This window comes from Poecilia formosa, unplaced genomic scaffold (genome assembly GCF_000485575.1).
Source record: "Poecilia formosa unplaced genomic scaffold, Poecilia_formosa-5.1.2 Scaffold78, whole genome shotgun sequence".
In the NCBI taxonomy this organism is placed as follows: Eukaryota; Metazoa; Chordata; class Actinopteri; order Cyprinodontiformes; family Poeciliidae; genus Poecilia; species Poecilia formosa.
Window position 1 is genome coordinate 355,356 of NW_006800017.1, and position 12,229 is coordinate 367,584.

Below are 12,229 nucleotides of genomic sequence, written 5' to 3' on the forward strand. Positions count from 1 at the left end.
CACACACACACACACACACACACACACACACAGACCCACTCAGATCATTAAATCAGTGAATAGTTGTGTCTTACAGTCAATAAATCCTAAGGGTAGACTGACACACCAGCAAGCACATAAGTTATTTCTAAAAAGCGGCACACAAAGACATTTTATGAGCACTTCCATCTACAGTTCACTGCAATTTTTAATTGTCTATTGTTATTTTCCATTTCTGAAAAAACCGAAGGGATTTCCTTTGTTTGAGTTTTGTTTGCCCGTGTGGAGCTTGTTCTGCACATACCAACACTAATTAATGGGACCTTTGACATAATACAATAGACCTTTTGAAGAATATTTGCAAGACTTGAGATGTGAACATAGTAAATCTGTATTAATCCTCTTCCAGTTGGAGAGGAAATCAATTTAAAAGTGCATCCCAAAACCAGTTTCAGAGTTATCATCACATACTGATAGCCATTGCTTAAACAAACTTTGTATCTAGCGCTTGATATTTGATTTGTCTCACAAAACTGAAGTTTCATTGTCAGCTTGTTTCACTATTTTGCTGTCGGATAAAATCTACTTTTCTGAAAAACAAAGTTTTGTATTCTGTGAACGTCTCTTGGAAACACAACAGGAGGCATAAGCCAACTGATCAGAGTACTGCCATAGGGCTCCAGACTTTTTAGACAAAAACGTAAAAAAAATTATGGATCCATTTGTTAAAAAGAACTGGAGCAGACTGGAATGGATTAAAAGAAAAAAAACACACCAAATTTCAACAATCATTTAAAGAAAATGCATAAAGAAAACCTTAACTCTTTGTCGAAAGTCAAGAAGTTAAAGCTAAAAGATTATAGTTTGGCTAAACTTTGGACAAACCAAGCAAAATGAAATCAATCACAAACAAGAACGTCCACTTTGATATCCATTGCATTCTTCTTTATCCAATATTTGTGCTGCATTTGTTTTAAAGTGAAGCAATAATTTTTATCTTTTTTTTTTCTTTCGCATCAGGGAGGAGTGGGTTCTCCTTAGCATTTGTGCACAGAGAAAGCACAATGCTGAATATATGACTGGATGAAGTCTTGACTGGATAAATCTATTTGCTTTGTAGCATTTAAATCAACATAAGAATATCTTATTGTTGACTAGTGTTTTTTTTTCTTGTTCATACACAAAGTGAAGAGGAAACCTTCACTAAATTACCCTACGCTGTAAATTAATTCCTCAAAAGTCAGTTTGAGAATGATCTTGAGATTTGTAAAATAAAAAGAAAAATTATACATTTCTGATGCTTTTTTTTGGGATTAAATCTAAGCTGCTGGGGCAAAATAGAGGTGACTCGACCTGAGTGTAAACAATCCATACCTGGCAGGGTTCCTTTTACCAATTTTCAGTTTGATCTTGGAGAGGAAATTTATACTTTGCTATCCAATTGTGATTTTTTATTCGAATTCTATGGCTGTTGAAAGGAATTGCATTTCTGGGTAATAGACTTACATTTATTTTGACAAGCAGTAAAACATACAAATATTTGCTGTGTCAAAGCTACAACCAATAAATATTCATAAAATTACCTTCCCCAAATTTTAAAGACATCCTTTGCAAACTTTTCTACAAACATCAGTGTCTCGACAGACCAAACGCCAGCTACCCTGACAGGTCAGGGTATTTGCAAAGAGCCTGTGAAATGAAAGTTGACATTAAGCATGTGGCCAGATTAGACTCTTCTTATATCAGCCACCATCTGCCTGATCGAAGTGGAAAAAACGCTCCAGGACAATTAGAAGAAGCAGCTCTCGCCGAGTCAACAGACTCTTACACAAACAGACAAGCAGGGAAACACAGACACACGCACGCAGACACACACCTGTGAATATCAATGTGGCCTGACACTAAGCAAGCAAGAAAGCGGTAAATGCTGAGTGTCCTTTCAGTGCCTCTCATCGTCACAGTGTTTTACTGCTTGTAAAAGCCAACTGTGTACTTAGCAGCTCTGGAATTGGATAAAGATTGGTGAAAGTAGCTTTGTCTACGTTTTCCCTTCCCTCTTGCCTTTTGTTTTCCGTTTGGCCTACAATCCGCAGGAAGAAAACCCATGTACCGATCTATACCTCGAGCAAGAGCCTAGAGCTCGGGGTAAAAAGTCTTCACAACAGCAACGACACAGTACAGCTGGCTGTTGAATAATAAATAAGGAGGTGGTTTCCGAGGACTGGTGGACTGCCTTCCTCTATTTGTCAGGATGACAAAATTAATCTCAGGTGATTACCTTACAGTGGCGCCTCAGGAAAATTGCATATCTAAAAAGGTGGAAATTCAAAAGACGCTAACTGCACAAGAAGAGTCACACACCGAACCCCTGACGTATTCTCCGCCTCTGACAGATTCTTACCCCTCGCACAGACGCACACAACCAATCACACGCTCACAACTCCAACCGGGGCGAGAGCTGTCAGTCAATCATATCATCAATTGAGGCCTTTTGTCGAATTTTGTCTAATTGGTTCCCCTGCTGCCTGATCCATGTCTACCCTTCAATCATTCCGCCTGCAAAGTCAATAGGGGGGGATATAATAACCCACTTTATCACTGAGAGGTGATTCAGTGATGAACACTAGGCTTGTGCCAACATTCGCTCATCAGTTATTCTGCTAAACTTGGTTCATGGCGTGAGGGGGAATAGGAGAAAATCAGCGAGCAGTATTGAACTTCTTGGAGCTCTCTGAAGGAAAAAAAAAAAAATAAATTCTGCTACAGCAGCTCGAAAATTCACCAACATCTCAAGCACATCCAAACCCACACAACTTCTGCTCAATCCAACGGCAAACACACTGCGGTGGAATGCGGACTCACATGCGGCTGCTCGAGGGAATCTTGCGCCCGTCTCTGAACCACGTTATCTGGGGCCTCGGGAAACTGTGTATCCGCGGTGCGTGGATGAGAGCTCCCTCGCCCTGGGAAACAGTTTGAGATCGCTCGCCCTCCACAAATCCGCCCATATCTGGTAGACATAAAAAATAAATGAAAGTGAGAGAAAATAAAAAGAAATGTGAACACCACAGGAAACGAGGAGTGAAGAAAGAATCACCATCAACGTTCTCCTTTAATTAAGCCCAGTGACGTGCTGTACTTTCACGAGAACAGCGCCATCGCCTCAATCTGCCAGATGTATGAAAATAAGCCATCACTTACAGGCAACCTGCACCTCTGTGCTGCATTGCATTATGGCACCCACTCGGTTCCTCACGATGCAGCGGTAGTGGCCAGCATGGGATCGGTCTAGCGACGGGATCAGGTACCTAATGGGCAGACGAAACCCGAGTGCAATTAGTCATCGTCAGAGTGACAAACAAAGGCATTTGCCATCTTGGGTTTTATCACCTGCATTAAGGACACTCAATTAATTGAGATGTTTTACTGGACACCTGGAATACAGCTGAAATGGCTTTGAGCGTGAGAGGAAAATGTTCTGAAACACGGCGGAGAACTGCCGATGTGTGTGTGTGTGTGTGTGTGTGTGTGTGTGTAGAGCACAGTTGGAGCAACACAAAGGAGACACAGGCGCAGCTGAGTTCCAGACAGGCGGGACTCACGAAACCCCATTGTTATCCCGTATCTTCAGTCTGTTCAATCAAATCATACAACCACCTGTCATGTGTTTCAGACAGCCACAGCTCTGTCTCTCCCTTGACATGTCTTAGTGGTAAATGGTGTGTGAATGTGTGTGTGCGAAGCTGAAAAGATACCCCAAATATTTAGTTCTGAATTAGGACTTTTAAGACTAATTTTACAGTGCTTTGAAAAGATGTATTTTTTTCTATTGTTCCACTACAGTCACACCTTTTATGTTTAGGGTCACGAAGCTAATTTTAAGGTCAGGCAAAATTACCAAAGGAAACTCTCTCCCTCCCTCTCTTTTACAGAATGTTTTCTAGGCCAGATTATTGCCTTATCTGCATATTTGAGAATCACTTCAATAGAACCTGATTGGCAGCATGAAGTGCTGCATAAAGATCTCAGAAAACAACACTTGATGTAAAGACATTCGAGATCAGATGAATATAAAGCCGCAGAAATATGGAAAGGGTCTGGAGAGGGTTACAGAGTTGTTTCTGAGACTCCAATAATAGTGAGAAATAGCTGAGAAAACACGAAACAGTAGGGAACCTTCACAATAGTGGAATAACTACTACCAAAATCACTCTAACAGTGAATCTACCTTTCATCCAAAAGGTCAAAACAAAACCAAAGGCAAAATCAAAATCACTGCCTCAGTGACACTCAGGTTCTCATAATTCAACAGTAAAAAAGTGACCATACAAAAATGATCCATGGGAGAGTCCAATGTCCAAAAACACTACTGATAAGCACAATGGACACCAGAAAATAAGTTGATAAATCCTCAACACTTCTGGGAACTTTGAAAAGTCCAAAGTGGAACATTTAAGCAAGTCTGCATCCTGTTACATGTAAAATTAGAGCCTTACAGAATATATATATATATATATATATATAGATAACTGAAGAGTGTGGTGGCAGGGTGATGATCTAGAGCTGCTTTGCTGCTTTAGAACCTTGACAACTTGTTGCTCCCTACCAGAAAACCAGGAGACTGTCTGACATCCAGTTTGTGACCACTTGTGCTACTCAGCAGGATCCGAAAGTCGTCAACAAACCCAACTCTAAATGACCAAAACAAAAAAAATCAGCATGACAGTTTTGGACTGGCCTAGACAAAGTTTGGACTGAAATCCAAATGAGATGCTGAGACATTAGAGCGAGGTTGTTTTAGGCAGCGTTTTGGCCCTGAGAAGTTGAGCTCATCTGATAGCTGCTTTTTGAACTTTCTTAGGTTATCTTTGTCTGATCTAAAGAAATGTTTGATGCTGTGAAACATGTAAGTTTAACAAGAAAGTTCTCTTAAAAAGGCACTGTAAAGGTGTGAACCACATTCATGATCCGCGAATCTGCTAATTTGAACGTGGGGTGTGGAGGTGTGCGTGTGCGTGCGTGTGTATGTATGTGTCGGGGGGAGGCGGGGGTCAGGCGGAGGGGTTGGATTTTCTGATTAAATGGATTCCAGTTCTCCTCTTTGATCAAGGCTGGTGAAGAATAATAAGCAGAGGGCTGGCCTGCAAGGCAGACCCAGAGAACAAACCACGTGAGCAGCCAAGTGCTGGTGGAAGACAGGCCAGAGAAGAAAATGAGGGGTGGGGGTAGGAAGATCTATGGGAGAGTAGAAAAAGACAGCGAAGGGACGCTATGTGAGTCTGTTTTTGTGATAACAGCGATAGCAATCAGACAATCCCACCTAAGAGTGTTTGGCCATGTCTTGAGCTCTGGTCAGACTGTGAATAAAGTCCCGAAAGCGAGGTTGGAACTGGAAAGAAGGTGACTTTCACTGCAGACTGCAACTGTGACTGGCAGGGACACACGGGGAGAGGCTGTGTTAGCGCAGACGGAGGCTTCCTCTTGCCACAATCTTTGGTGTCAGAGGAACTCTCCATGACGGTGTTAAGAGGCTTTAAACGTGTAATATAACACGTCCAAAAGAAACATCCTGTCAGTAAAACACCATCTTTCAGCCCGTGGAGCAAGGAATCACACCCACACGGCATGGGATGATGATGAAAAATATGCACCGTTGTGTTCTATTACCACCATGATAGTTTTGACAAACAGAATGGGAGAGGAGTGAAAAGATGCATTATCTCCTCACAACATCCAAGAATGCCAAGTGCGTTGTGAGACAAATTGGAATAAATCTGAAACTCCCCAAACGCCACTTGCAGGCTTCCAAGGAAGATATGCAACCAAATCTGTGGCGAATAAATCCATGCAAATGAGGCTAGGATATGAATAAAAATGAGCAATTGTGCTATTAGTTACAATTAAATGCTGTTAAAATGTCCTCGTGTGGTGAGATAATTGCAACCGGTGGAGAAAAACAAAAACAAAAAAAAAAACAATGATAACAGCAATAGCTCTGGTGCGCAAGGTCACATCCCTCACCTGTACTCCAAGGAGAACCGCGTGAGCTCGCTGCCATTGTAGATCCATTTGAACTCGAGGGGCCAGCTGCCCTCTGCCATGCAGGTCAGCACCAGGCGGTTTCCCTCCAGGTGAACCTGGGTTTGAGGAGGCTCCATCTTAAAGTAAGGTGGAACATCGTCTACTGGGAGAGAATAATTGGAGGAAAAGGTAAGTTAAGCAAAAAGTGCGACTATGCAGGAACAGAAGGTGAGGAATAAGGCGGTGGCTGTTAGGGAGAGAAAAAAAATGAAATGTTTGATTCAGTAACTCATATAAGCAGACTCACGACACATTTCAGCAGTTCACGAGAAATGAAGGCTCAGGACGAGCCATTTCCATTTTTCTTTTGCTCTTATTAAGAACTTGAAGGTCAACAAAAAATATTGCCAAAAAGCACATGGAATAAATTGCCACTGCAAACGCATCATACTTTTTCCCCCTTTCAAACTGAAATGTGCCAGCAAAGAGGTGGAGGAGCAATTTGTGCGGAAAGGAGGAGTTTAAATGAACACTTCCATACCTCTAAACCACTAAAAAGGGATGGGGAGGAAGATGGAGTTGAATAGGGGACTGAAGCAGAAATAGACAAAGCAGATGGAGAAAAATATAGCAATCTGAAAAAAAAATGTAATGCGGGCAATTTAGACGAGGGGAAACTGGGAACTAGGAAAGTACGGGAGGTGGCGATGGTGGAAGGGGTTGCTTTAGAAAACACTAAGTTTCCTAGTCTTAAACCCTGCTCTCTGACAGGATGAGTTATGCTTTGTACCTCCCTTCATTTATCTTTATAGTTCTCTAATGCAGCCAGATTATACAAGCCCCATCTGCAACGCTGCACACAGCCAGTCTAGCCACAAGGAAAGAAAGAAAAAAAAAGGCCTTTAAGGTGCTCCGCAAAGTCCAGAGCTGAGTTTGGAGACAAAGTGCTTTCATTTGAGCTGATGAAAAAGGCATGATCAGACCTATTGATCTGTCTGCCTCACCAGCCATGGGCGACACTCAACCAATTGCACCAGTGTTTGTGGCGTGCTAATTAAAGTCTGTATTAATAGTTGCAGCAAGCCGCTGGGGCCCTGAAGCGCGCATGGTTCAAAGTGTGCTGCAGCAGCTAACTCACTGTCAGGGCTGGTCAACGGCACACCTTTTTAACTCTCCGTTCACCCCTCCCCCCCACCTCCCCACAGTTCAAACGCAAGATTTATGAGAGCGGATGCAGAGCGTGGCGCGGCGAAGCAAGGTAAATGCGAGGGCACTCCCGCAGAGCAGGGAAGGGGACACAGAAAATGGAACCTGATTGAAAATGTAAATAAAAGAATAAGTGTGAACCTCTGTTTTCCCCCTAAAGGCGGTCATGTGAGCAGAGTGCAAACGTATAACACACACTCCCGTCATCTCTAGCGATATCTGTCTGTAGCCTGTTCCCCTTTCAATCACATTGTTCAAACGACTATAGCATGTCTTGTTTTTAAAAAGCAGTTTCTATTTTTATTTGGTAACAATACTCCTCTCCCTGGCACATCTTGCCCTATCTATCACCTCTGCAACAACTCAAAAACAAACACTATAAAACCTAAAAGGCACTTTAAACTGATCCTTGGCTGAACCATAATAAGGGAGCCATCCCTTGTTTTGTTTTTTTGGGTTTTTTTCTCTCTGAACACAAACTGCTGGAGTGGTGGCTATGCTGTAATTCTATCCAGTAGTAAATGCATTTGGACTTGATACACACACAAATCCCCCAAAAAACAAAAAAAAACACTCCCGTTAGCCTGAACAAACACACACAGGCAACAACACAAGACCACATCCAATTGAGTCGGTGGCTCGCTGACGGTGTGCACTTTAGCGACTCCATCAACAAGCCGCCATTACGTAGTCGAACGTGCAAAACCAAGAACCTCAAACACACATCACTCGCCTGAGACAAGGGATCTGCATAATGCCGACTTAGTGATGTCAGACTGTGGAACGGGGGAACTGAGCGCACTCTAATCTCCTCTGTGGTTACCTGTTATGGTGCCATTCATGTGATCGCATTCCTTTCTGTCTCAAATGACCAATTAAAATAAAATCTGATTATAAATCCCCGGATGGCACTTGTGTGTGACACTTGTGACCGGTTTCACATTTAGACTGGAGTGTAGGGTTTCAGGAACAAGCATTTCAGAGGACAGAAAAATCAATGTTTAGCATTACAAAAGAACACAGAATGAAAACGCAATTCATTTCATTTCACGGAGCCCCAGAAAAAAAAAAAAAACACAGAGTGAAACAACCAAGTCAAGTGATTTCTTTTGAGGCTCTGAGCGCTTAAGTGACCACAGGCCATCAACAGTACTCACTGCTGAAACAAGACAGGGCCAATTCATCCTCACACTGGCCTCTCTGAACTAACATGCTACCAATGAAGAATCTCTTATCTGTAGCCCCAACTCTCCTCCCTCTCATTGTGTTTTTGATTTTCACAGAGTTTGCGCCTGTTGTAGAGTCTGCTTTGATAACAAAAGTAGTATTTTCTTGACTGCTTTTGGACGAATGTAACTCAACCAATACAATCCCTGCTAAAAGTGTTTTAGAATATCCAATTTATTTCTTTACAAGACAGATCATAGTTATTTCTTATTTTTACAAACATCAAAGTGTGTAGAGGCATGCCACAACACTAATTACAATAAAATCCATTCAAAGTAAATAAATTATTTAGTGTCATGTGTAGGATTGTTGAATAATTCATTATTTATTGTACCTATACATTAGCCTTAAGCAGTCAATGATTATTTATTATTTATGTCAGGTGCGCAGGTAACATCAAGCATACTGTGAGAGAGCAGTTGATGCTACACAGCTTTGCAGTCAATCAAATGGTTACTTTTGTTTCAACGAAGACAGAATGATTACAGAAATTACATTTAAAACTGTCTTTAAACATCTTATTTAACTGAGACGTCCAAACTACGCCCAAAATGTCCTAGTCCAGCATTTTCAATGAGCGAGTTAGACTCTTTAAATGGACAAAACAATAACTCTGACAGCATATGTTCAGCTTCCTGTCATTTTCCGAAGTCTCACATCTTGACCGAAGTACTGACATGCACCTATAGAAAAATTAATTTGCTTTCTCAAGGTTCCTAAAAAAATTGTCTTTACTTCATTTTCATCTAACCTAGAACTTTCTTCACTGTGAAACTTAATGTTGAGAGAAGAATGTTGCAGTCAGAATGATGCAATAGCACATAGGCGTGGTGCATTTACTGACCGGATGAGCACAGATCATGGAACCAACAATTACAGGTTGCCAGGCAACATTGTTGGGATATTTCTATTAGCAGGGTTGTCCTAGTGTATTATAAGAATAGCAGAAGACCACTGCCAGGTCTTTTTCATTCGGAGTATTTCTTGCTGCATGCGCTTGGATAAATCAACCAATCACAACCAGCAAGTCAAAACACTGCACCAAGCAGCTGATGCTACTAAAGAAGGAAAACTGAAGTATACTGAAAAGAGCAAGTATGCTTATTATTGTCCATTTTAAATAATGGTTCTTTAAATTTCTTTTTTTTTTTTACCTATAAATGTGATCAGGGTTGGTCCACAGTTGTACAGGACCTTAAGCAGAATATGATTTAGGGCCCTTCCCTGCCTTTTAAGTACATCAGGACCACTAACGATGTTTCAATACAGATTTTGTGGAGCCAGTAGCTAAGTTTATTTGATGATTATTTGCTGAGATGTATTTGCGAAGAAATTGATTTCAAACAAAATATTCAACTCATGGCATCAGATTTTTACCAAAGATAACGCAACAATCAATCAAACTACAAAGATTATTCCGTGCATTTTTGAAAATTAAATTTGCAAACGTCTTTCAATATTAAATTTAAATGTTAAACACATTTTTATCTCTGATTAAACTGTTAAATAAAATGTAATAGTATTGTCATTTCCATTAAAAAATGTTCAAATTGCAAAAAGTTAGAATTAATCTGATTTATTTTAATTTTATTTTTGTGTATTTAGGTATTGTCAACAATGTCATCCACTATAACATACCTTATTTACCTAGTCATATTATTAAAAATATGACAGGCCACTGGTGGACAGCCCTGGTGCCCTTATCACCAGGCTTAGAAAGTTTTCTGGGGGAAACTGTGCTAGTATTACTGGCCTGATCCAAAGAACGGATCAGAGCTATTTTCCCTTAACAGAAATCAGCTATACACCTTACGATGTGTCCCTTTCTGGTTTCATTAAAGCATGAAATTTTATGACTCACAAGAATAGCAAGATGGATCTTGACTATAAGAGGTACTTATCTCTTCATCCGTTCTTGGCAGCGCTACATAAAGGTGAGGCTAGACGTTATTCTTACAAAAAGACAAAAGTGGATCTAGGAAGAAAATAAAGATCAGTCTCTTGGAAGAAAAGCTGCACTCTCCATTCCACTGACAAATGTAGAAAAGGCATTGGTTTGGAAGGTACATGACAGTGCCCACTGAAAGGCAGCGCATCCAGATGGAGCGCTAAGGGGAAGTCCCTCTTGATTTAAACTCCTCCAGCACTACGACTGCAGATAAAAAGCCAAACAGAACCGACAGATCTGGAGAAGACCAAAAACTGGCAATAGGAGGACCAGGGGGGGCTTTTTAATGTGGCTGCTGTGCAGAGCAGCTGCCCTCCACAGCCAATCTGCACCACCACAACCCATTCACTACAGATATAAAAACACCTTATTCTAACCTGACAGCTGAGGTTGAATGGTGGCACGACTCCAGTCGGGTCCCCCGCTGCATGTACAGAATTTTAATGGCTGTGAGACAAAGACCACAGGCACTGGGGCAGCTTTATATACCAAAGCCCATTGTGCTCTTCGTTGCACCATGCTGGCATGCAATCACACAGACTGTGTTCACATTCGGCTTTTGTCTTGTGCTATTTCTCCTGCTTTATTTGTGCTTCACCTCGTAACCCCGGCTACGCTGCGACGCTGAGGAGTTTCTTGTGTCTTCCTCTGTTTAAACCTCGGCTACCCGTGTTTCGGCCTTTGTAACCACATCTTAGATGGCACTTGGCAGTGTATCGCTGAGGTACAGCAATAGCGGAGTGACAGATTGTAGTAACAATTACGGTTCTCTAGCGATGCTCTCTCACTATCTCCATCCTTCACTTGATGCGTTTGTGTTGTAATTATCTTTATCTTCTATGCCATCTTCTATTCTCTACTACACAAGGCCATGCTCACATAGCTTCCCTGTATCATTATCTCAGTCCATCTGGCCAATAGCGGATCATGTCATCCAGGTAAATGTGGAGTTGTCATCTAGCCTCTCCAACTGGTGTCTAACATGTGAGATGGGTCATGGCAGACCTCTCTGATGGGGGTTATGCAACTGTCATGGCACTGACCTTGGCTCAGTAATAGTCTAGTGAAAGCTTAAGGGCCATTAGGGATGGCATAAAGTTTTAAGGGAAGCATACCGGAAGCAACTAGTATTTCTTCCGTTTTCAATACGCACAATGGAATACATAAAACATCTCAACAATGAGTTCTTCTCTGTCGTGTTTGCTGCTTTACAAGTTGAAATAAAAAGATTTGGGCCAAGACAATAAGCCCTTTCAATGGAGGCATTAGCAAAACACTCAAAATATAAACCACCTGTATAACCAAAGTAAACTGAAGGTCATGTTAAACACAAGCATATTTGTAAATATTCTTCTTGTATCCATGACAGCAGGCACCTATGTACAATAGGCGTAAAGTGCGTCAAAAATGACGCTGCCATGACTGAAAGAATTAGGATACAGCGGACAGGGGAAGATTGAGAGGATGAAAGCAGTGACAGTTAAACAGATGGTAGGAAAAATGCATAGTGTAATGGTCTTAAGAAGTGGGAAAAGATTTGTGGAAAGAGGGAAATGAAAAGAGAGGGAGGGGTGTCCTCCAACCACAGGCAGCAAGGTGAAGGAACCCATTACAGCAGAAGCCAAACAGGCCCGAAGACAGGTAGAGGAGATGTAGAGCCTCTGCACACTTCTACAGTCATTTACAGAAATGGCCCATGGATCTGCGTCTGCATGCCGAATGAGACCCTTTGTCCATCACAGTTCAACGCATCCCCACCATTCCCCCGACTGTATTTACGGCCTATGAATCGCCGCAAAACTTTTTTTTGCATGATTTTAGTGCAGGCTGGACTCTGCCAGGGTCATT

At 41.6% G+C, this 12,229-nt stretch overlaps 1 protein-coding gene across 1 annotated transcript in view; it reads right to left on the reverse strand.

Moving 5' to 3' along the window:
• Nucleotides 1-12,229, reverse strand: part of LOC103140926 (protein sidekick-2-like) — a 101,419-nt gene that overhangs the window by 38,220 nt on the left and 50,970 nt on the right. The window contains exons 3-5 of the mRNA XM_016673546.1: nt 6,001-6,163; nt 3,181-3,287; nt 2,842-2,989 (exon numbers count right to left, since the gene is read on the reverse strand). Coding sequence (XP_016529032.1) covers nt 2,842-2,989; nt 3,181-3,287; nt 6,001-6,163 — 418 coding nt within the window. The remainder of the gene's footprint in view (nt 1-2,841; nt 2,990-3,180; nt 3,288-6,000; nt 6,164-12,229) is intronic.